The sequence below is a fragment of the Melospiza georgiana genome, unplaced genomic scaffold (assembly GCF_028018845.1).
Source record: "Melospiza georgiana isolate bMelGeo1 unplaced genomic scaffold, bMelGeo1.pri scaffold_29, whole genome shotgun sequence".
NCBI classification, from domain to species: Eukaryota; Metazoa; Chordata; class Aves; order Passeriformes; family Passerellidae; genus Melospiza; species Melospiza georgiana.
In genome coordinates, this window is record NW_026652215.1 from 8,437,728 (window position 1) to 8,457,458 (window position 19,731).

A 19,731-nucleotide genomic window follows, 5' to 3' on the forward strand; every position below is an offset into this window, starting at 1 on the left:
GCTTGGTTTGGTTTGGTTTGGTTTGGTTTGGTTTGGTTTGGTTTGGTTTGGTTTGGTTTGGTTTGGTTTGGTTTGGTTTGGTTGAGATGGGGGCCAGGGCTATGGCTTGCTGCTTCTTTTTTGACTGGAAAAGAAAGAGGAGGTTCCTGGGATTTTTTGTCTTTAACATTTGTGTTTAACAGAGGCATGTTCAGTATCTTAGTGGTTTAACAGATTGTCAGTTACACAAAAAGTTTTGTATTACTTTTTAAAATTCTTCTCCTGTCAAAATACGACAGATAATCAGTCAACAAAAAACACTTCTGAAAGCATTGACTTGGCCCATTCAACTTCACAAACTCTAAGCCTGTTCAATTTTAAGTTACTCAACATTTGCAGGAGCACAGAAACAGAAGAAGACACAGAAAGAGAGAAAGGCAAAAAAGATCCAGAAAAGCACATACACAGGTACCAGCTCCTGGATTCCAGTACTGGTAAGATGGAAATTCCAAGAGGAGGTTGGGCCAAGATGTGTGCTTGCCTTGTGGTCAGCCTTCAATACCCCTTGGTCTTCCTGGGCCTTTTCCCCCGGTGGGACTTAGGCTCATTTGGTCCCTCAGGAGCCGGGCTGGGGCTGCAGAGGTGGCTGTGGAGCATTGCCTGTGCTGTGCCAGGGACTGGCAGACACTGCTGGGCTGGGATAGAGGCTCTGGGGGGATTGGGGTTCCAGGGCAGGGCAGGACTGGGGTTCCAGGGCAGAGCAAGGCTGGACCTGCCCCTTCCTCCCCTACACATGAAATGTTTCAAGCCAACAATCTCCTCCAGTCTATCAGAATAGGGAATGTTGGAGGTGAAATCCCAATTCTGGCCATGGGTGCCTAGAGGTGCAGGACAGTTCTTTTCCATAGGAAGGAAAGCACAGAGCTTAATGTTTGAAAAGCAGGTGAGAGACTGACTAGGCCAAGGCCAGCCAGACTTGTCAGGAATGGCAGATTTTGTCTGGGAGCAGTCTTTGGATTATGGGAATTTTGGAGGTGGAAGCCCAATCTTGGCCATAGGCACCTGGAGAAGCAGGACAGTTCTTTTCCATGGGAAGGAAAGCATGGAACCTTCCCCAGTGGTTTGAGGAGATATGGGAAATGACCCTTGTGAAACCACTGCAAGACAGACTTCTCCTGGCAATATTCCTATTGGAACAATCACTGGATATAAGGAAATTAGGAGGTGAAATCCCAATTCTGGTCATGGATGCTTGAGGAGGAGAGATCATTTCCATAGGAAGGAAAACATGGAGCCCCAGTGTTCCAGCAGCAGAAGAGAAGAGACCCTCAACATGCCAAGGTCAGCTGGACCAGTCAGATGGTCCCTGGGAGGCCAAACCAGCCAGAGCTGTTCTGTGTTCCCTTGCTTTTATGGGGCCCCACAGTGCCATAATGGTGACTTGTTTCCAAAGGGTCCAGCAGTGTCACAATGGTCCCTAGGTTTCATAAGGCCCTGCAGTATCACAATGGTCTCCATGATTCAATGAGTCCCCTCAGTGTCACAATGGCTCCCTGGTTCCATGAGGCAGTGAAGAGTCTTAATGGTCTCCCCATGGTTTCATGAGACCCTGCAATGTCATAATGGACCTTTGGCTCCGTGGAGTCTCGCAGTGTCATAAATGGCCCCTTGGTCTCATGACACCCCAAAGTGTCACAATGGTCTCCATGGTTCCATGAGGCCCCTTGGTGTCACAATGGTCCCTTGGTCTCACAGAGCCCCAGTGTCACAATGCTCCCTTGGTTCCATGGGCCCTGTGCTGCTGCCTTCCCCCCTCCCCTTCTCAGGCCACCCTGCCAGCTGAGAAATGCTCCTTGGGCCTCGGCCTTGGCCAGCAGCCCCTGGGCTCAGCTCCTCTGCAGCTCATCACAAACACTGTCTGCTCCAGGGACTGCTGCTGCCCAGCCAGCTCCTGGTTCCTGTAGGAGCAGCCCTGGGAACTGCTTTTGTTCCCTCAGCGGCACAACATCCCTGTTCTCACACTGCCAAAGAAAGCTGTTGATGCCAAGTGCGGCCAGGATGAACCATTGCTGGGACTGAAGCCCCTCTCTTGGGGCCCTGCACACAGCGCTCCAAAAGGAGCCCTTGGAGCTCTCCTGGGCCAGCGACTCCCTCTGAGTGGGGCCTCTCCCAGCCGGGAACTCTCCCGTTTGCTGCACTCGGGGATCCTGAACAACAACGGAGCCTGGGCCAATCCCCCCACTCCTCCAGGCTCAACCCTTCACCCACTGGAGAGAAGCCAAAGCATCCACAGGGAGCATTGCCTGCCCTCAGGGGAATTGCTCACAGGTGCCTTGCACTGACTATTGGTGTCTGTGTGTACACAGGAGTGCCTGTGCTGGGGAAATGTGGCAGAAATGCTCCTTTCTGCGGAGTTGGAGTGCCTTGAATAGCTGAGTCAGTCCAGCCTGTAGGTAAGGTAAAGTCATGAAGTCTCAGCTAAGTCAAATGCTGCTAAGAGTTGTTCTTTTGCTAAGTTGTTATGTTTAATATAACTTATAAGCTAAGTTGAATGTTGTGAAGTGTTATTCCTCTGTTAAATTTCTAACATAGGTTTTCAGTTAGGTTAAATACTGTTAAGTGCTTTTCTTTTGCTAAATTGTGAACTTGACTGTATCAGTTAAATATAAGGTATAAGATAAGTCCTGTTAAGCTTGAGGTCTGTTAAGCTTTTAAGCCATATTCCTTTTATCCTTGCCCTTACTGTGCTTGTGTCACACACACAGACAGGGACAGTTCTCAGTTCATTTCTGGTTTGATTGCCTGGATTATGTTTGGTTTTGTTGTTGCTTTGTTTCTTTGATGTGCCTGAAGTGTCCACTCAGGTGTAGAGTGACTCTTGCCAAGGAACTTTATGCTGCTGTCCCTTAATATTAAATCTGGTTTTTGCTGATCCCTTGCTGGGGATTTTTTCAGTGCTCTCAAGCCCTCGTTCATGATGGTGAAGGAGCCCTGGCCCAGGCTCTGGCCCTGGGGGACACGGGGACACTGCCTGGGGTCCCTGTCCCCCTGTGCCACCCCCAGGGCCCTGGCCCCCCATCCCCATGTCAGGCTCTGGGGTCGATCTTGTGGAACATCCTCTGGGGGAGGCTGCGGCGCCGGGGGCGGGGGGACGCGGGGGGACAGGGGACCCCGCTGTGCACGATCAGGGTTGGACTGCTCTGGGGGGAGCTGTGAGGGGGGCCGGGGCAGAGTGACCTCCCCAGTGACCTCACACAGCCCCTGTGATGTCATAGAACCACCTGTCATGTCACATCGCCTCCTGGGATGTCACATAGCTATCTCTGTGATATCATACTACCCCTGTGACATCACAACACCCACCTTGATGTCACATGGACATCTCTGTGATGTCATACTGCCCCTTTGATGTCACAAAGCCTCCAGAGGTGACACAAAGCCCATGTGATGTCACAGAGCCAACTCTATGATGTCACCCTGTGATGTCATACAGCAGTGCTGCAATGTCACAGAAGACTGCTATGTCACAAAGTTACACTGTGATTTCACAGTCTGATCTGTGATGTCACAGCCTCCTCTATGATATTATGCAGCCACCTGGTGATGTTACAGCCCACTCTCTGATGCCACAGAGCCACCCTCTATGATGGCACACTCTGCTCTATGGCATTTCACCCTACTCTGTGACATCACAGCCAGTTCTGTGATCTCATAGAACACTCAAGAACTCAGTGACATTGAAACACTGAAGTTTCTTGTACTTTGAAGAGATCGCTTTCAGGGACACAACTGAGAAAGTGTCCCCAGGTTCCAGGTAGAGCAGAACACTGGAGGCAGTGATGGAAGCTGGGGACAAGTAAGACAAAGGGGTCTCTGATGCTGAGCAAAACCTGGATGTGTTTCAGGAATGCAAAGGGCCAAGGCCTGAGCCGCAGCCCCTGGCCAGGCAGATCCTGTCCCTCCCTCCTTTCTCAGGGCTCTTCCCGGGATGGGCACTGGCATGTGGGGATGTGCAACACCAAGGGCAGGAGCATGGGGCGGCCCCTGCCAGGCTGCTGAGCAGGGACAAGGAGGCAATGAGGCCCCAGCCCTGCAAGGGTCACTTGTCTCCTGCTCCTGCCTCAGGCCCAGGGCCAGCAGCCATGGCCAAAGTGCTGCCCAAGTTGGCTCTGGCAGGGCTGTCCTGCAGCTGCTGCCCATCCCTGTGCCCTGTGCAGCCCAGGCTGTCCCACGGTGTCCCTGCCCTGCGCCTCTGTCCCTGCAGGCTGCTGGCATCCCCCGGCTGCCCCACCTGGCTGGGCCCTTCCTTTGCTGACAGCTCTGCCTCCTGCCTGCCCCTGCCTGCCCACACAGAGCCTTGAGCTGCTCCAGGTTCCTGCTGGGGATGTGGGGCACCACAGCCCTGCCCTGGCAGGGAAATTCCTTTCTCCTGGTGTCCAGTCTGGGCCTCCCTATGTTCCTTTGGTGCCACTGTTTCCTTTTCATGCTTATATCCTCCATGAAGAAAAGCTCCAGAATCTGTGGAACCACCCTTCCATTCCTCCCAGGCTACTCCTGTTCTGTCCTCAGTCTCCACACCACTGAGCCCAGAGCCCTCAGCCACTCCCTGATGCTTATGTGATGAGGCCTCCAAACCCCATCTTGAGAGATTTTTGTGTCCTCTCCAAGGTCTGTGAAAATGGAGAAGCAGTGGTTAAAGGAATTTTCTCTCAAATTTTGCCAAGACAGAAAAAGGGTCAATATCTTTAAACTGAATGAGGATGGATTTACATTTGTTAGAAGGAGGAAATATTCTACAATTATAAGAAAGTGTATTTCCAGAGAAGTGGATGCCCAATCCCAGGAATTGTCCAAGAGCAGGACTTCTGTGCAACCTGACGCACTGAAACCCTCTCATCCCTAAGGACAGAATTCCCGTGCTCGGTGTTCTCTGATGTGCTGGGTGCCCTCACAACTCTGGCTTCTGGCCAGAATGTCTGCTGAGGGCAGCCAGGCTGCTGCAGGGGCAGTGGCTTCACAGCCATCACCATGGCAGCCCTGTCCACTGGGCCTGGCTCTGCCCTTTCCTCTGCCCCTGCCTTGGCTCTGCTGCCATGAAGAGTTTTGGCATTAATATCTTGTCCTCAAGGTGCTGGGGCCAATGGCTTCCCAGTCAGGCTCCTGGGGCAGAAGTGGCTTTTCAGAGCCCAGCCAGGAATGAGCCCTGAGGCAGCAGCTCTGCAGTGGTGGCCACCAGGCCGGGCTGCCAAGGGAGGCTTCTGGCCATGGCCTGCAAGCAGCTGCTGCTGCCAAGGTGCCTTTGGTGCCTCAGGCTCTCCCTGGCACAGCTCCCAGCACGGTACTCTGCCCTTGTGCCTGAGCCCTTCCCTGTGCTGGGGCTGGCCTGGGGCTTTTCCTGCAGCGGGACCTGCCCTGCTGATGGCACAGGAAAGGCAGTTCCTGCTGGAGCAGGAGGCTCTGCCTGCAATGGGCTCCAACCACTCCAGCAAGGCCATGCTGACTTCAAAACTGCTTCCTAGAGCACTTTATTCTAATATTAGTTATAGCTCTTGAACTGTGGAGTAAATGAATGTGGTTAAGTTCTTTCTTCTAATGATGATTAAAATCAGTTAGAGGAATATTTATATAAATCTATTGGGTATCCCATCATTAATTCTGTGGGACAAATTGGGTTAAAGGTTCAATTCCACCTCTCCAATCCTTTACACCTTTGAAAAAGTCTGGGGCTGGGATTGGATCCAATCACTTACAGTCTCCTCTCATTGAAGGAATTTTAGAAGTCTAGGGGCCCTGCAGGGGTTTGAGGATCCATGGTGGCTGTTTAGTGTCATTTCTCCATGTCATGATTTAGCAGGAGTTTTTCCAATAAAGAAATAAAGCTTTTGCCTGAAGCTCCCACTGTGCCCATGACAGGAACCCCTGTGAGTGTCTGGGACATTCCTGCTCTTTGACAGCCTGGGGACTCCTGGGATTTCACTGTAGAGCCCTCGTGAGTGTCTGTGACCGACTGGAGCCTTTGCAGCCCAAGGTCCCTGGGATGTCACCATGGAATGGCTGTGACTGCCTCTGACCACAGGGCTCTTTACCATCCTCAGAAAGCCCTGGGAGATGTCCATGGAGCCCCTGTCTGTGCCTGTGACATTCCAGCTCTGGAACAGCCTGGGGACTCTTGTGAAATGCCAATGGAACCCCTCTGAGGGCCTGTGACAAATCTGATATAGCAGGCAACCATCACCAGCTCCCTGTTGCTATGCTGAGTCCCTTGGCAGCTCCATGGAGACCCCATGCCAGGGGTGGTTGCCATGGACACCAGCTCAGGCCTGCAGCCAGAGCCCGTTACCATGGCAACCACTGGCAGCCCCATCCCCAGGCTCATGGGATCCCAGAACCACAGAATTGGCTGAGCTGGGAGGGACCCATCAGGATCCTCCAGTCCAACTGCTGGCCCTGCACAGGACACCCCAACAATGCCAGCCTGGGCCTGGCAGCGCTGTCCAAACACTGCTGGAGCTCAGAGAGCCCTGGAGCTGGGACCCTTCCCTGGGGAGCCTGGGCAGGGCCCCAGCAGCCTCTGGGCAAAAACCTTTCCCTGACATCCAACCGGAGCCTGCCCCGACTCAGCTGCAGCCGTTCCCTCCACTCCTGTCCCTGGGCACCAGAGGGAAGAGGTTCCCACAGCCCCAGCCAGGGACCCGCTCCCAAGGCTGTTGCCATGGCCACCAGGGCTGGCACCAGCTGGGATGCTCGGTTTCCACCGGCTGAGTTTCAGGAATGGGATTCCCCAATTTCCTGCCCCTGCTAAAACCGCGCTGCCCTCACTGCCCTCCTGCCTCCCATGGAAAGCACAAAAGGCAAAGATCCCGGGCTGGGATAAGAACAATTTATTGGGAACAACAATGAGATAAGGAACGAATGGAACAGAAACAATATTGATAACAGGATGTATAAATAAAACTGTTTACAGGGAAAACTAAAAGACAACTTACTGGGTCTGCCTGGCCGCGTATTTCCTCCTGCCTGGAAAGCACACCCTTCTCCTCAGGGACAGAGAGAGAGACAGAGAGAGTGTCCCTTTCCTGTCCCTGGCAATGTCCTGAGGTGGGAGTGAATGTAATGACACAGTCATTGCCAGACCCTCATGTTCTTCCATCCCACATCATGTCATTGGCAGAGGCAGGAAAAGGGACAGGTATCTTCCTAGCATGGATCAGAAGGAAAAATGGATCACCAGGGCTCTTCCCAGCATGGATCCTCCAACTATGGATGAAGTTGGGGCAGCGCACAAAAGTCCTCCTGCATTGGGGCATTGGCAGAGCTTCCCTTACAGGTGCCTCCGTTGGTGTCTGGTTAAGACAGAGATCTGGGTTAAGCTTTTCCCACTCTGGGGACACTCGTAGGGCCTCCCCCCAGTGTGGATGTGCCGGTGCCTGATGAGGTTGGTGTTGTGCTTGAAGCCCTTCCCGCACTCAGGGCAGCGCAAGGGCCTCTCATCCGTGTGAATCCGCTTGTGCCGGAGAAGACTGGAACTGCTCTGAAACCTCTTCTGACACTGGGGACACTCGTAGGGCCCCTTCCCAGTGTGGATGCGTTGGTGTATGACAAGGGCAGAGCTGGAGCTGAAGCCCTTCCCACATTCCCCACACTCATAGGGCCAATCCCCAGCGTGGATCCTCTGGTGGCTGATCAGGGTGCTGCTCTGCCTGAAGCTCTTCCCACACTCCAAGTACTTGTGGGGCTTCTGCCCATCATGAAGCTGCCCCTGGACTACCAGCTCTGAGTTCTGGCTGAAGCTCTGTCCACCTTCCTGGCTCAGGGTGGGTCTTTCCTCCTCAGAGAACCCTGGGTTGGGTTTGGAGCCCCTCCTCCTCATGGGGGATCTCCAGGGCTTTTCCTCCCCATTGGATTCTTTTCCCATGGAGCCACTCAAACCGGTCTCTTCCATGTGGTTCTGCTGTGGGGATTTGTCGTCCCTGATCTTGGTCCTCAGCTCCTTCTCTGGTAGAGTAAGGACAAGCACAGGATGGGATTTCCCTCCATGAAGAGGGATGGGGAAGGAGATCCCCACAGTGCATTCCCAGCAGGATGGCGTTGGCAGCGGGGTTGTCCTGCATAGAGGGGATTTTCTGGGCTGGGAGATGGAGCAGGAGAGAGGGGGAAAGGGGCACTGACTTCCTCCTCACCTGCCTGGGTGTCCTGGGGCATCCTCATCTTCCTTTAGGTGTCTTCCGCCATCTGGCCAAGTTTTAGGAACAGGATATTCCTAAAACAAGGGAGGAAAACAAGGGATGAGCACAATGAGCTTTGTACTGGTTTAAAGGCAAACCTGAGGAAGAGTCTAAGCCAGAATTCAAATTCAGTAACAAAATAAGGATCAAGGCAATGATACAGAAAAACTGCCTTAAACTGACAGAGTCAGGATATAACCTGACACCCTGTTGTTCAGGGTGGTGGCAGCAGTCACAGTTGGAGTGATGAAGGTGATTCTGTCGAAGCAGTGATCCTGTAGAAGGGTCTGGTCTTCCTCTGAAGGTCCAGTGGTGGTTAGGGAGTTCTTGTCCTCTGGGAATTAAGTAGGCAAGCTGCTCCTGGTGTAGCAAAGTGTCAGCTTATATCCAGATAGGAATGCTTGGATCCTCCCCCTGGGCGGAGCATCCCACAATGGGAGGATGGAATTTTATCAGTCCTGCAGTGACACTCAATGGCCCATTCACAGGAGATATCTCCCCTGGAGGGCGTTATCAGGGCTGAGTCATGAAAGAGATAAAGAACACTGCCCCACCTGTTTATAGCAGTTGCTGAAGGTGGGGATTGAAAACATGCATTTGGTTACATCTTGCATGGCAACCTGAAACAGTGGGGTAATCCCTGCTCAGGGGGTGAACACCACCCCCCTTACCCAAACTGGCTCAGCTGTAAAACCCCCACCCCAAAAAGGCCACACACACAGGGGACAATGACACACTTGGCCCCCTCCAGGGGAGGTCTGTTTCACAGGCTGGGGGACTTTGCCAAATGTTAGAATAATTTTTCTCTTTGTCCCTGTCACCTTTGTGACAGCTACGCATAGCTTCCCCTTCATTTTCATAATCCATATTGGGCCTATTTTCCACTTTTCTTTTTTTAGAATGTGCCAGCAGCTGAGCTGGAGCTGTGCAGGACCAAAGGAATTTTGATTTGCCACAAAATAGCTTCTATTATAAGTTTATAAAATTTTGGGATTTATTTGCCTTTCCATCACAAGTGACTTGTGGGAAGAATAAATTCAAGGCATTTTATCTACGGTCAATTTTGATTTCTGACAAGAAACAACAGTAGTTTGTCTGGTGCCCAGGGGATGCTAGTGAAGCCTCAGTTCCTCTTGCCCTGGGAGATGCTTGGGGGGGTTTTTCCCTGTCCCTGTCACCCCAGGCCATTCCCCAGGGGGTCTCCATCATTCTCACCCCAGAGAATGCCTGGAGGGTCTCCCTCCCTCTCACCCCTGTGCCAGGGGGTGCTCGGGGCAGTCTCTGTCCCTCTCAGCCCAGAGGATGCTCGGGGCAGTCTCTGTCCCCTCACCCTGGGGGATGCTCAGGGGGTCTCCATCCCTCTGGCCTCAGGCAATGCCTGTGCAGGGCTGGGGACCAGGGGCTCTGTGTCCCTCTCACCGCTGAGGGTGCTCGGGGCTGGGGGGGCTCTCCGACCTTCTCACACCTGGGGAGGCCGGGGGGTCTCTGTCCCTCTCAGCCCTGGTGTGACCCCACCCAAACATCATCGGGCTCAGAGGGACAGAGACACCCCCAAACCCTCAGAAAGGTTGAACCTGGGATTTGGTTTGGGGCTGAGGGTTTAGGAAGGGGCTGGAATTGGGGCTGGGATTGGAGTTGGGGCTGAGATTTGGATTAGAGCTGGGATTGGGGTTAAGGCTGGACATGGGATTGGCTTTAGGGCTGGGGTTGGGGTTGGGTCTTGGGATAGATGAGTCTGAAACTGGGATGAGATTAAATACAGAACTGTGAGTGTGTCTAAACGTGGAGTGAGATTGAGACCAGGATCAGGGTTTGGGTTTGAGCTCACCCAGAGTGCGACAGAGGGGATGTTACGGTGGGAAGGTTTGGGGAAAATCCTGGTTTGGGGAAAAACAAGGTGTGAATGCCTTTGGTTGGGGATTCCTCCCACCCGCGTCCATTTCTATAAGTCACCTGATGTCCCAAAATAAAGAGTAAATTAAAAAAAGACACCAGGAGTTTCCCATTTCCAGTCTCATCCCTCTTGGGTTATGGTTGGTCCCCCATCTCAGGGCTTGTGGGGATCCCATGGGTCCTGGGGATCCCCCCTCTCCAGGGTCCTGCTTTTGGATTCTGGGAGGTTCTGGGGTCCCAAGGTCCCCCTCTCCAGCCTCCCCTCAGTCCAGCCACTTGGGGTTCCCCCTTCTTTCTACCACCTTGCCCTGGATTAGGGCAAATTTGGTTGAAACCGTCCAAAAGGAGTTTCCTCTAGAATGCTGATTCAGCAGCCCCACCCTCAGCCAGTTTGGGAAAATATTTCCTTAGAGGAAAGTGGAAAAAAAAGTTACTTTACAGGAAAAGCATTTACCAGCACAAAAAATGAACAATATTAAGCAAAAAAACCTTCTGCTGCTCCAAAATATATGACAAACTCTGAAAGTTCCTCCTTGGGTTGTAGCTCCGCACACTCAATCTCTTATCAGTCTCTTATCAGTCTCTTTTCAGTCCTTCCAGCACTGGAAATGCTGTGGCCCAGGCTCAGCCAGGTGGGCCACAGGTGCAAGCTGCCCGTGGTGTTCTGGCTGTTCAGTGCAGAGCAGATTTAAACAGCTCCAAAGAAAAAGAAAAACCACAGTCCAGGGAACTTCTCTGCCTCAGCGAGCTAAAAACTAACTAAAAGCAAAGGACAGCTCTGTCCTGCTGTCTGTCCATCCAGCAGCTGGAATGTAGAGGAGTGAGTGCAGTGTATGAAAACAAACTGCTGCTCTTCCTCCTCCCCTTCGCTCTCAGAACCAGCCTTCAAGGTGCAGAACTCATTTCTGGGCTAAACAGACCGATGGGGTACGAGCATCATGAAGTCACCCCAGGACACGCCCCTGTAAGGGTCAGGGGGTCCCGTCCCCGCCTCATCTCCGGGCTGCCGGGGGTCCCCCAGCTCCGGTATCGCCCCTTCCCCTCTCCCCGCCCCGGGGGTCCCCCGTTCCACAGCCCCGGCTCTCACGGGGATCCCCAAAACCAATGTCCCGCCCCGTCGGTACCGGGCCATCCCCACGTGGACCCCCGGGACCCTCCGAGGGGCGATCGCGGCTCCTCTGCCCCCGAAAAAGCTCCTCTTGGGGAGCCCGGGGATACCCGGGGCTCGAGTCCGGGATCTGCCGGCTCCGAACACTCTCCAAAAAATCCTCCCGGAGACCCCTGGCTGGAGCCGGGGCGAGCTCGGCCTCCGCCCTCCCCTGCGGCTCGGGGCTGGGGGCGATGCTCCCGGGGCAGGGGGTGCTGCAGGCTCGGCGTGCGGGCGCTGCGAGCGCCGCGATTCTCCCGCTCCCGCTCCTCCTCTCCCTCCTCTTCCTCCCGCAGTTCCTCCGCTGCCAGCCCGGACCCCCCTTTCCCACCGCTCTGCCCCGCGGCCCCGCAGCACCGGCTGCTGGCTGGGGGAGCCCCCGATCGGCCCCAGGGCTGGGCAGGGGCTCGGGGACCCCCCCGGGGCGGATCCGTCCCCCGGCCCGAGCCCCAAATTCCGCTCCGGGGCCGCCGGGCTCTGCGGGCCCGCCTGGCAACCGGTGAGTCATCGGCGAGAAATGCTCTGGTTGGCTGGAAATTGTTTACTGCGTCCTCTGATTGGCTGGAATTGTAAAAGGCGCTACGCCCTGCGGGTGTTCCTGGGAGCTGCGGAGTCCGGGCGGTAGCCTTTTCCCATTTCTTTCTGTTCTCTGAGACCTCTTTCCTTTTTCTTTCTCTCTTTGAGACCTCTTCCTGATTTCTTTCTCTCCCTTTCTCCTCCCCATTTCTTGTTCCGTTCAGTCCACGCTCAGTAATCGTCGGTTGCTTTCCCACGCTCTCATTCCCTCCTTCAGTGCGGCAGAGGCGTCTCTCCCTCGCGGGGTCGTAATCCATGGACAGGGTCCCTTCCCACCCCAGTCCCTGGAAAATGTCCTTCAAAGCCACCTTTGCAGTGTGCTCTGGGAGCCCACAGAGCTGCTGAATCTACTCCCCTTGGGAGGCACGGCAGGAGCAGCACCCTGGGAGCCTCGGGAATGCCCCTCTGGGATCCACGGCACACACTGCCAGGGTCTGGAATTCCAGTTCTCAGTTATGAAAAGATGTTCCTGCCCTTGAGGGCAAAGCTGCCAAGAAGGAGCCAAAAGCCAAGTGGAACAAGATCTTACAGTGGCATTTCACTGCGAGCCTTCATAACTTCCCCCATGGTTGTTGTAGCTTTTGAATTGGGAATTAAATCTGGGCACGGTCTTTGGTGTGAGCATCCCTGGGTCAAGGGAGACACTGAGAGAGAAACAGAGCAGGCAAAGAGAGGCAGGAGAGAAAAGAGGGCACGAACACAGTCAGCTGAGAAGCTGGCACTCTGAAAACAGACCAGAACTGACTGAAAAGGAATATAACAGAAAGCAATAATTTTGCACCTTTTATTTACTATCAAAATACTATTTCTTCCCCTTCTCACAAACCTCTTGCCAGTGTCATTCAGCAGGGCTGTCAGAAAGTCCTTCATTCTGGGTGGATGTTCCAGGCTGCAGCCACAAGCAAACAGGGAATGGGGATTTTCCTGCTCCTGGGGAGTTTGACATCCTCAGCTGAGGAGAGGAGGAGGCACCAGAAGAAAAGGGCAGCTGGGCTTCACCCTTCCACAGGAAAAACGGGGTGGGGGAATCTCTCATCCTGTCTGCTGCTGCTCCCACAGGGATGTGAGGGCTGATCCCAGAGCCCCAGTGGTTACAGTCAGGGCTGCCCTCAGGGAATGCTTGCCTGGTACTGAGGGGCAGTGTGGGAGCACCTGGATCTTGGGGCACCCAGCTGCTCCCCATGTTTGGAGGTGCCTGAGGAGGGCTGGGACAACGCCAGGGACATCCTGCAGTGACATCCCCCCTGTCCTGCCCTGGGTGAGCTCAGTCCCAAACCTGGCCCTGATCCTGGTCTCAATCTCACTCCATGTTTAGACACACTCACAGTTCTGTATTTAATCACATCCCAGTGCCAGACTTGTCTAGCCCCAGACCCAATCCCAACCCCAGCCCTAAAGCAAATCCCATGTGTAGCCTTAACCCCAAGCCCAGCTCTAATCCAAACCTCAGCCCCAACTCCAATCCCAGCCCCAATTCCAGCCCCTTCCTAAACCCTCAGCCCCAAACCAAATCCCAGGTTCAGCCCTTCTGGGGGTTTGGGGGTGTCTCTGTCCCTCTGAGCCCGATGATGTTTGGGTGGGGTCACAGCAGGGCTGAGAGGGACAGAGACCCCCCTGTCCTCCACAGGTGTGAGAAGGTCGGAGAGCCCCCCCAGCCCGAGCACCCTCAGCGGTGAGAGGGACACAGAGCCCCTGGTCCCCAGCCCTGCACAGGCATTGCCTGAGGCCAGAGGGATGGAGACCCCCCGAGCATCCCCCAGGGCGAGGGGACAGAGACTGCCCCGAGCATCCCCTGGGCTGAGAGGGACAGAGAGTGCCCTGAGTACCCCCTGGCACAGGGTATGAGAGGGAGGGAGACCCTCCAGGCATTCTCTGGGGTGAGAATGATGGAGACCCCCTGGGGAATGGCCTGGGGTGACAGGGACAGGGACAGGGACAACCCCCCCAAACCCCTCCCAAGCATCCTCCAGGGTGAGAGGCACAGAGACCCCTCAAACATCCCTTGGGCACTGGACAAAATAATTTGGCAGAAATCAAACTTGACTGTGCATAAATCACTTTGATGAATATTTGATTTTCCCACAAGTCAGATGTGATGAAAACGCAAACAAATCCCAAACATTAATAAACTGACAGTACAAGCAATTTTGTGGCAATTCCAAGTTCCACTGGTTCCTGCACAGCTCCAGCTCAGCTTCTAGCACATTCTGATAAAAGTGTAAATTCAGCCCAATACAGATATCATAAAAAGGAAAGGAAACTCTTTGTAGCTGTCACAAAGGTGACAGGGATGAAGAGAAAAATGATTCTCACATTTCGCAAAGCACTCAAGCCTGGGAATTCAGGAGTTATTTGGGAATTTAGCTACTTGAGCTGAGCTTCTTGTAGGACTTTTAGCAGCCTTGTGTTCCTCACCATGGGGTGAATGAACCTTGTCAGTCTCGCTGGTATCATTTGCTCCCTTTCCTCCTGTGATTTTAAAAAACATTTCAAGGAAGGATGTCGCAGACATTTTTTTCATAAAATCCTCTCTTTTAGGATTTGTCGTTTCTGGGAAGCTGGGGCCCCAGAAGAAAAATGCAAACAATAATTATCTGCTGATTTGGAATGTAACAGGAGCATCTGTGATTGGCCTTCTGTGAGTGTTTGGATTTGCTGACCACTCACGGGAGAGTTGGTCCTTGCTTTCTGCTGGACACAGAACTTTGTTATTCATTCTCTTCTTTCTATTCTTAGCTTAGCAAGCCTCTGCAACTTTTCTCTTTATTCCTTTTAGTATAGTTATAATGTATTATATATCATATATCAATAAATCCAGCCTTCTGATCATGAACCAAGATTCTCGTCCACTTCTCTCACCCTGAAGACCTTCATCAGGTCGCTGTAATAGAAGGACAACAAAATATTTTCTTTACACTCCGGGCCCACAAAGGCGATTTACCTCATCGGTTCTCCCATAAGTCACTCAGAGGAAGCTGCAGCCCAGTTTCAAAGAGTTCCTCCAGAGAGAACCACAACTTCCTCAGAGGAGGGCACCATGCTGTTGTCAAAGGAACTTGGGGTCAGAGAACAGTGCCTAAACTCACTGTGCCAAACTTATTTCACAGTCTGGTGAGTCTGGTTAAGAAAAGTGTTAGAGAGATTCCTCTGCCCCAATTAAGGTGATAATGAGACCAAACCCAAAATGAATTTTATTGAAAAGTAAATGGGATTGAAAAGGGGGGACAGGAAGGGAATGACAGGAAAAAGAGCCCTCCCCTGGGGCAGGGCAAGTGTGACATTGTCCCCTGTGTGTGTGGCATTTCCAGGGTGGGGGTTTTACAGCTGAGCCAGTTTGGGTAAGGGGGGTGATGTTCACCCCCTGAGCAGGGATTACCCCACTGTTTCAGGTTGCCATGCAAGATGTAACCAAATGCATGTTTTCAATCCCCACCTTCAGCAACTGTTATAAACAGGTGGGGCAATGTTCTTTATCTCTTCCATGACTCAGCCCTGATAACGCCCTCCAGGGGAGATATCTTCTGTGAATGGGCCATTGAGTGTCACTGCAGGACTGATAAAATTCCATCCTCCCATTGTGGGATGCTCCGCCCAGGGGGAGGATCCAAGCATTCCTACCTGGATATAAGCTGACGCTTTGCTACACCAGGAGCAGCTCGCCTACTGAATTCCCAGAGGACAAGAACTCCCTAACCACCACTGGACATCCAGAGGAAGACCAGACCCTTCTACAGTATCACTGCTTTGACAGAATCGTGTTCATTTCTCCAACAGGACTGCACCACCATTTACTGTGACTGCTGCCACCACCCTGAATAACAGGGTGTCAGGTTATGTCCTGACTCTGTCAGTTTAAGGCAGTGTTTCTGTATCATTGCCTTGATCTTCATTTTCTTTTAAATTGTAATTCTGGTTTAGACCCTCCCCAGGTTTGCCTTCAAACCAGTACAAAAGACAATGTGCGCACCCTTTGTTTTCTTCCCAGAACAGGATTTCCCATTCCCAAACTTTGATTGGATGGAGAAGGAGGCCGTGAGGAAGAGGAAGGATCCCCAGGACACCCAGATAGATGAGGAGGAAGTCAAATCCTATTTCCCCCTCTCTCCTGCTCCATCTCCCAGCCCAGCACAGCCCCTGGCTGCAGGACAACCCTGCTGCCAAAGCCATCCTGCCGAGGATGCACTGTGGGAATCTCCTTCCCCTTCCCTCTGGCATGGAGGCAAATCCCATCCTGTCCTTGTCCTTCCTTCCCCAGGGAAGGAACTGAGGATGGAGACCAGGGAGGAAAAATCTGCAAGGCAGAACCTCGTGAAAGAGGCCGTTTTGAGTGATTCTAGCGCACAGGAATCCAACAGGGAAGAAAAACCTCAGACATCCCCCATGAGGAGGGGCTCCAAACCCAGCCCAGGGTGCTCTGAAGAAGAAAGAGCCACCCTGAGCCAGGAAGGTGGGCAGAGCTACAGCCAGAGTTCAGAGCTGGTGGTCCATGAGCAGCTTCATGATGGGGAGAAGCCCCACAAGTGCTTGCAGTGTGGGAAGAGCTTTAAGTGGAGCTCCCACCTGATCAGCCACCAGATGATCCACACCGGGGAATGGCCCCACAAGTGTGGGGAGTGTGGGAAGGGCTTCAGCTACAGATCCAACCTTGTGACCCACCAACGCATCCACACTGGGGAGAAGCCCTACGAGTGTCCCCAGTGTCAGAAGAGGTTTCCGAGCAGCTCCAATCTCCTCCAGCACCAGCGGATTCACACTGAGGAGAGGCCCTTCCTCTGTCCTGAGTGCGGGAAGGGCTTCAAGCACAACTTTGACCTCATCAAGCACCGGCGCATCCACACAGGGGAGAGGCCCTACGAGTGTCCCCAGTGTGGGAAGAGCTTCACCACCAGCTCTCACTTGACCAGACACCAACGGAGCCACCAGTAAGGGATCCCTGCAAATGCCACAAATGCAGGAACAGCTTCATCCACCACTCCAGCTTCATCCCCCATGGGAGAACCCACATTGGGAAGAACCCTGGTGATCCATGTTCCCCATGATCCATGCTGGGAAGACACCTGTCCCTTTCCCTGCCCCGACCAGTGTCATGATGTGGCATTGAAAAACATGAGGGTCTTGCCATGGCTGTGTCATTACATTCACTCCCACCTCAGAGAATTTTGCAGATGCAGAACAGGGACACTCTCTCTCTCTCTCCCTGAGAAGAAGGGTGTCATTTCCAAACAGGGGAAATTGGGGCCAGGAAGACCCAGTTAGTTGTGTTTTGGTTTTCCCAGTAAACTGTTTAATTTATCCCTTCTGTTATCAATATTGTTTCAGTTCTGTTTGTCCCTTATCTTGTTTGTGTTCCTAATAAATTGTTCTTATCCTAGCCCGGACCTTTGCCTTTGTGCTTTCCATGGGAGGGCAGCGAGGGCAGCGCGGTTTTAGCAAGAGCAGAAAATTGGGGAATCCCATTCCTGAACCCCGGGCCCTGGAAACCGAGCATCCCAGCTGGTCCCAGCCCTGGTGGCCGTGGCAACAGCCTTGGGAGCGGGTCCCTGGCTGGGGCTGTGGGAACCTGTTCCCTCTGGGACCCAGGGACAGGAGTGGAGGGAACGGCTGCAGCTGAGACGGGGCAGGCTCCGGTTGGATGTCAGGAAAAGGTTTTTGCCCAGAGGCTGCTGGGGCCCTGCCCAGGCTCCCCAGGGAAGGGTCCCATCTCCAGGGCTCTCGGAGCTGCAGCAGTGTTTGGACAGCGCTGCCAGGCCCAGGCTGGCATTGTTGGGGTGTCCTGTGCAGGGCCAGCAGCTGGACTGGAGGATCCTGATGGGTCCCTCCCAGCTCAGCCAATTCTGGGGTTCTGGGATCCCATGAGCCTGGGGATGGGGCTGCCAATGGTTGCCATGGCAACGGGCTGTGGCTGCAGGCCTGAGCTGGTGTCCATGGCAACCACCCTGGCATGGGGTCTCCATGGAGCTGCCAAGGGACCGACCATAGCAACAGGGGTCTGTGAAGGTCCGCCCGAAATAAACGGGTGACGAATGATTTTTGGGTGCAAAAATAACCAACAAGAGGCACAGGGGTTTTGCAGTAACAAATCAACAAGGTGCAATTTATTGATTATAACCACAGCTAAATATGCATTTGGTTAAGGGATCCGGGGAAGAGAAGGGTAAGACAAGGAAAAAAAAAGGGAGGAAAGAAGGTCAGGGAATGGGGTATAGCTACCAAGACGTGATGTCTTCGGGGTCCCGCCGCCGAAACTCGCTGGTGCACGTCTTGGGGAGATCTCAAAGGACAGTCGGGCCGAACCCCAATATATATACTGTTCTTGGTTGGGGGAAGGTAACTGAAATTAGGTTTCCATGGAGGGGAGAAGTCCATTGTTTTCATGGCCGAATGCTCACAGGCACGTTAGGTTTTTCCCCCCTCCCTGAGTTGGGAGGGAGTACAGTCCCAGTCTCTGGAAGGAGGTTGCCATGGGGGTGCCATGGGGGTGCCATGGGGGTGTCAATAGGGTGCCAGAGGGGTTCTTGGTTCCTTGATGAGGAGATTCGCATCTCTGTTGGTCTGTCACGGTGGTTGAAGACAGGCAAGAGGGGTCTTCTCATGGAGCGGGGGGGAGCCACCCCAGAGCTCAGTCCAGCCAGCTCAGGAGTTTGGAAGAAAGTCCAGTTCAATTGTCCAGAAAAGGGCAGCATGCCCCCTTCGAGTACAGCATGGCGTGTTCTGCAAGCATCACTTGTGAACACACTAGATAAGCAGGAGACTTTCTTTCCCAACCGGCTCAGCACTTTTAACTCTTCGGTAGTCTTTTCTCATGACAATTGTGAGGCAAAAAATGAAGGATTTTCGGATGGACTTCTACACGACCCCGTGACTCACGATTGTCTTGAGGAATCTTCATCAGCAGAGCTCTAGAGTGTCTTCGAAACTCGTTGCACGTCGGTAGCATAACCCCGGAAAAGTAGGGATGACAGGAGAGAGGGGATAAAAGGGGAAGAGAAGGAAAAGAAAAAGGGAAAAGGGGAACCAACAAACATAAACATAATTATTATTGATCATCATAACAACTTCACACGTGGTTATTTTTTATAACGATTTCAAAAAATTATGATTAATTTTAACAATTTCAAAAAATATTCATCACTGAAAGCAATATCATTTGTTTAACAATTTCAAAATGATTAAAACAAATCACAAATAATCAAAACAACAAACAAATCATAATATTATCATCGTCTTTTAAAATTATTTTCTAAAAATTAAAGTAACTTTCTGCAAATCATACTTGATATTTAAGAAGTTGTTCTAAAGCACATATGCTTGATTCATAACTGTCTCGTATCAAGTGTTTTGGGGACATCTATTGTATTGAGTACATCAGCTAAGCGGTGTGCATTGACTACAGCTGACAGTCTCTTAAGCTTTTTCATCATTCTCCAATTCAAAATGAATAGGGCTGCTGACAAGATAAAGCCAAGCGTAACTAGGATCAAAAGAACAACAATTGGATGGCACACACTGTTCAGAACACCTGTGGCAGTAGGTGACCACCCAAAGAGAGTATCCCACCACCTATGCTCAGCATCTTGCTTTACCCTCTCCATAACCCGGTGTATTTGTCTCACGTTGTGATGAACAGTCACCAGGTTCTTCTGTCCGCTCTCCTTGATTTTCTCGAGGATGTCAATCAGGTCTTGATGGAGCAATAGTTGTCTCACGAGGGTGAGGTTCATTCTAATAGGAGTGGGCATCAGCTTCTGGGTCAGCGTGTAGTTCGATTGCAGTAGGTGGTGAGAAGTAACTGGAGCTTCATAAGAGAAATCGCATCCTACTATCTTAGTAAAGTTACAAGCACAAAAATTTGAATGATTCTTTGCATCTACTACAACATCTTCTACAAAGAGAGAATCACATGTGGTTCTA

At 52.5% G+C, this 19,731-nt stretch overlaps 1 protein-coding gene across 1 annotated transcript in view; it reads left to right on the forward strand.

The window, feature by feature from the left end:
* Positions 1-19,731, forward strand: part of LOC131096425 (uncharacterized) — a 1,435,131-nt gene that overhangs the window by 78,798 nt on the left and 1,336,602 nt on the right. Inside the window, 1 exon segment of the mRNA XM_058044763.1 lies at positions 16,268-16,742. Within this exon segment, the coding sequence (XP_057900746.1) occupies positions 16,268-16,742 (475 nt within the window).